The sequence below is a fragment of the Sinocyclocheilus grahami genome, unplaced genomic scaffold (assembly GCF_001515645.1).
Source record: "Sinocyclocheilus grahami isolate Dianchi unplaced genomic scaffold, SAMN03320097.WGS_v1.1 scaffold1944.1, whole genome shotgun sequence".
Classification (NCBI taxonomy): domain Eukaryota; kingdom Metazoa; phylum Chordata; class Actinopteri; order Cypriniformes; family Cyprinidae; genus Sinocyclocheilus; species Sinocyclocheilus grahami.
In genome coordinates, this window is record NW_015507123.1 from 1,058 (window position 1) to 5,957 (window position 4,900).

The following is a 4,900-nucleotide window of genomic DNA, read 5'->3' on the forward strand; positions in this document are numbered from 1 at the left end:
TCTCACTGTTCTACTAGGTATAGTCACTGGCATAATGTTTCCCTTTTCATCTGATTTGACTATCACTCTAGATAACCAGTCCACTTCTCGTGTGACAACGGTCAGTGAGAGACATATATTGTCAAGGATTGTAGCTACTGTAGTATCCTTTATCCACTGACCTGCCAGCCACCTCCTAGCATAGGGTGCTACAATTCGCCCAACTGGGATTTCAATTACATTAGAGGCAGCTTCTGTTGGGGAAAGTGTTGGGGCACAAAGGTTTACTAGTTGATCTGTCAATTGTCGAACTGTTATGTTATTATAAACAATATTTTCCCAAGGTATTGTTGGCCATTCCTCTGTTATGTCCCTTAAATTTATAATGCTAATCAATTTTCTAAGAAGACTGTTCTTCTTGTAATCTGTCAATCTTTGTACCTGCCCTTTCCGGTCAACAAACCAAATCGGATTCCAACCAAAAATGATTACAGATGCCTCTTGTATTTCTCAAAGTCTTCAAAAATTCTTGATATTCTTTCACACTTCTCCATTCACTTTGGTGTTCATAATTTGCATCAAATCTGCACTCGTCTTGTACATCGAATATGCTCATTCTGTTCTTTTTTAGGATCAGGACAGGCACAAAGATAATCTGTCTAATTTCTCTGCTTTCTTCCCTATGTCAGCCTTCACTTTTATCAACGGTTACTCACACACATACACTCCACTCATGCACACACAACACTTTCTCTTTGTTAGTCACACGCACAAATCAAATCAACACACAGGTTCTCACTCTTTCTCATGTGCACACACACGCATTCAGGCACACATATACACACACACACACACACAGGTTCCTCACTTGCACACACACACACTCGAGGCCTTCTCTCCCACACTTTTGCTACTCTTTTCGCTACATTCACACAGACCAAAGAGAAAAAACACCAAGCAGCTTTTGGTCCCTTTCTCTTTCTTTAGGAATGAAAAATCAATCACTTCTTTATCTGTTTCTTTATCAATAATTCAGTTTCACAATTTGGATCACAACGTCGGCAACTTGGACGGTGTCCAAACAGCCGACAGAGCCAATTTCTTTGCTTTTTCATTCCAGTTAAATCAAAGAGCATTTACATAAAACATATATGTCACACACACATTCAGCTTCCCACACAGCGCAAAGCAGCCAACACAGTTAATCATTCAGCCAAAACATTCAATGCTTCAATGTTTCCAACACTTTGACGCACATACAAATATTTTTACAACATATAATGGACAAACAAAGACTAACAGTCTAACTCTATTTAGTCTGCAGACACCTGATTCAGCCGCCCTTCCCTCATAAGCACCCCTCAAAGCCACGTCCCACTTTCTCTGGACGGCTCTTTGATTCCTGGACTTACTCACTTTGGGAAGTCTCTGAATAGGTTTTTTAGTGCCCCTTCACGACTGACACAGTGCACTTCTTATATACACTACTTATATACAAAATCTCTGTGTCCCTTGACACTGTGTACACAAAAACTTAATACTCTGATCAAAGCAACCCCTCCCTCATAAGCACCCCTCAAGGCCACGCTCCACTTTCTCTGAGCGGCTCCTTGATTCCTGTGCTTGCTTATTTTGGGAAGTCCTCCCTCATAAGTACCCCTCAAAAGCCATGCTCCCTCTTTTCTGAGCGGCTCTCTTGATTCCTGGGCTTACTTATTTTGGGAGGTCTCGACCCAGTATTTGTGCCCCTTCACGAATGGCACAGCACGGTGCTCTTCTTATATACAACTTATATACAAAAGCTTTCTACTACTCTAAAGCAAGTGAATCTCTTGACATCTGGAACTCCTCAATTCCACTTTTACTTTACTTAATTTAGTTCAAATTCAATATCTTAGATTCATTTATTGGTGAAGCCCTGTCTCAGATTACCATCACAGGTGTGACCTTAGTCAACCACACAAACAGTCTTATTTCCAATTTAAGCAAAATATTGCCTACCTCGTTTTTTTTTCCAGGGCCCCCTTTTTAGAGATCTGTTTGTATGGCCGTCCAGGTACCCCACCCACGATGGTCTTCGTAGACGTTGGACCCCAAGCCAATCCTGTTCGTGACGCCAATCTGTTGTGGATTTTTCTTGGGAGCGGCCAATGAAGTGGAGAAGCAGAGTTCCAGATGTCAAAATAAGACTTTATTTAACAAAGAAACAAAGCCGGGAAGACAGTCACAGCATTCCAAATCATTCCAAAGTCTCTGTTTGTCAGCTTATATTATATACCCTTTGTTCTCTCCAAATTTGGTCATTTTCTGTTTTTTCTTTGTTCCGGTTATTTTTTATTGGTTATAGATACCTGATTTGCCACAATTGTTTCCAACCCTTTTGGCCTTGTTTTCTAATGGTGGAATGTGGTCCGAGCAACCATTTTTAAAAAAAAGCTTTTATTTCATTGGTTGGTAGTGGTCACATGAGGAGGTGTGCGTCAAATCCATCCACCTGCTCCTGATAATATTAGATTATTTCACAGGTGTACTGTCTAATGAAAAGACTATTATTCGTTCTATGACATCCAGGGTTAACATAATTCAGCATATTAATTTATATATTGATTACTTTCATTTTCACATAATACTTCAATAAAATAACACAATAGTCGCTTGATAAAAATATTAGCACCATTTAAACCGTTTTCTATGTGAATACATTATAAAATATAATTTATTTCTGTGATCAAAGCTGTATTTTCAGCATCATTACTCCAGTCTTCAGTGCCACGTGATCTTCAGAAATCATTCTAATATGCTGATTTGCTGCTCAAGAAACATTTCTGATTATTATCAGTGTTGAAAACAGTTATTTTTGTAGTAACGCTTACGTTTTCAGTATTCTTTGATGAACGGAAAGTTCAGAAGAACGGCATTTATTTGAATACACATATTTTGTAACATAATAAAATATCTTAGTCACTTTAAATGAATGCATTATTGAATAAAAGCAATAATTTCTTAAAAAAAAAAAAAAAAGATATCTTATGGACCCCAATCTTTTGAACGGTAGTGTTTAAGAAGAGGCATTTCAGTAAACTGTTCTGAGAACTGTGAACAAACCTGTAATGTCCTGTACTTCTCCAACACAGATGGCTAGAGGATTGTCTCCATTCCTTCCTTTGAGATCATAAACTCTCCTGACGCCACACAGGCCAGACCGTAGATGGTGTCAGTGGGAACGGCCACGACCTGCCCCGCTTTCAGAGCCTTGACTGCGGCGCTCAGGATCTCCGTCCACTCTGTGCTCACAACGAACACAAACTACAGGCATATTCTTCAAAATACTGATCTCAATTCTCCTTCTTATTAACAGTGCTGGGGAAAGTTACTTTTAAAAGTAATGCATTACAATACTGCGCTACTCCATAAAAAAGTAACTAATTACGTTACTTAATTACTTTTTATGGAAAGTAATGCGTTGCGTTAGAAATCTGGACAGGGCTTGCTTGATTGATTTAAAAAAAAGTTATATTTTTTGGCAAATATAAAAGCCTTTCACAGCCAAAGTGAAATGAATAAGCCTCAGGCTGAAGGGAAAGTACAGTAGAATGCAGAAGAAGACATTTCAACACTTCAGCAATAAACAAAGACACACAAATGTTCGTCTAGAGTAATTTGTGCTTATTAGTACGCTTGAACTGGATCATCAGAGGTCAGAAGCAAAAACATTGGTTAATAGAATGGGATTAAATACATAAAGGATATTAGTAAACATTTAATTATTGCAGGTTTGCGTTATATTCCGAGCATTTTTTATTCATTTTGAGGAATACTGAATTAGTTTTTTTTTAATTTTGTGAGTGAGATGAATTAATGCATATTCATATTTATTTTAGAACTACAGTAACATCTTCTGATTTCTCTCAGCATGCGGACACCAGAGCTGTCGGTCAACAAATTGGATTAATTAGTACTTGCGTTACTTATTTGAAAAAGTAACTCCGATATTCTCCTGTAAGTTCAAAAGTGATGCGTTACTTTACTAGTTAACGTTACTTGAAAAAAAGTAATCCGATTACGTAACTCGCGTTACTTGTAACGCGTTACCCCCAACACTGCTTGTTTAATATATACGTTAAGTGTCACATTAAAAAAAAAATACATTTATTTTTGCAAAACAATTTTCAGATCCATCATTATGAAAACCATTGCATTTTTTTTTTCAGAATTGTATATTTTGACAACACGTACATTCCTAGCTATGACATTATGACAGATATTTTCTCTTTGTTAAAACTATGACAAAAAGTAACTTAATTGAAACTCATCCCCACCACAGAGCGTCTATTCAAGATAAATACCAGCCGTTGGACATTTTAGAGACAAATGGCATGACTAGTGTGGCGAGTGTACTTGAAGAAGAGTTTATCGACTGAACAAGCACGGCTCTTACCCTGCTGCTCCCCGGGGCTCTGCGCGGATAGCCGCAGGACTCTCGTCTTCAGCTCGTTACTCACGCTGGCGCTCCTAAGCGGCATAGCATGCCGAACTATGGCAAGCCGTTTTGACTTTTATTCATTCTCAGGATATGAATTCTTGATATCAACAATTACATTTTCACTAGTTAAAATGTTAATTCTTGATATCAGGAACTGGATTTCTACTAGTAACAAATGCTATTTTTGATATCAGCAATTACATTTCCACTAGTAACAATGTTAATTATTGATATCAGGAATTACTTTTCAACTAGTAAAAACTATAATTCTTGATATCTGTAATTGTATTTTCACTAGTTAAATGTCACCATAGGCTGCCATTCAAAATCAATTGTTGATATCAAGAACTGATTTCTTACTAGTTGAAATTCCAATTTCACATATCAGAAATACAATTCTTACTAGTAAAAACCTTTATTTTTGATATCAGTAATCAC

At 37.4% G+C, this 4,900-nt stretch overlaps 1 protein-coding gene across 3 annotated transcripts in view; it reads right to left on the reverse strand.

Annotated features, from left to right (window-relative positions):
- LOC107573447 (yrdC domain-containing protein, mitochondrial-like) overlaps nt 1-4,512 on the reverse strand; it is a 5,451-nt gene extending 939 nt beyond the window's left edge. Inside the window, exons 1-3 of one of the 3 annotated variants that reach the window (XR_001607505.1) lie at nt 4,418-4,512; nt 3,085-3,263; nt 1,658-2,115 (exon numbers count right to left, since the gene is read on the reverse strand). Coding sequence is in view for 1 of the 3 variants with exons in the window: in XM_016259881.1 (XP_016115367.1) it covers nt 3,118-3,263; nt 4,418-4,502 (231 nt within the window). In the remaining 2 variants the exon portion in view is untranslated. Of the gene's footprint in view, nt 1-1,657; nt 2,116-3,024; nt 3,264-4,417 lie in introns of those variants that run through there. The other 2 variants (XR_001607506.1, XM_016259881.1) reach the window with 2 other exon arrangements.
- Between the last annotated feature and the right edge of the window lie 388 nt (nt 4,513-4,900).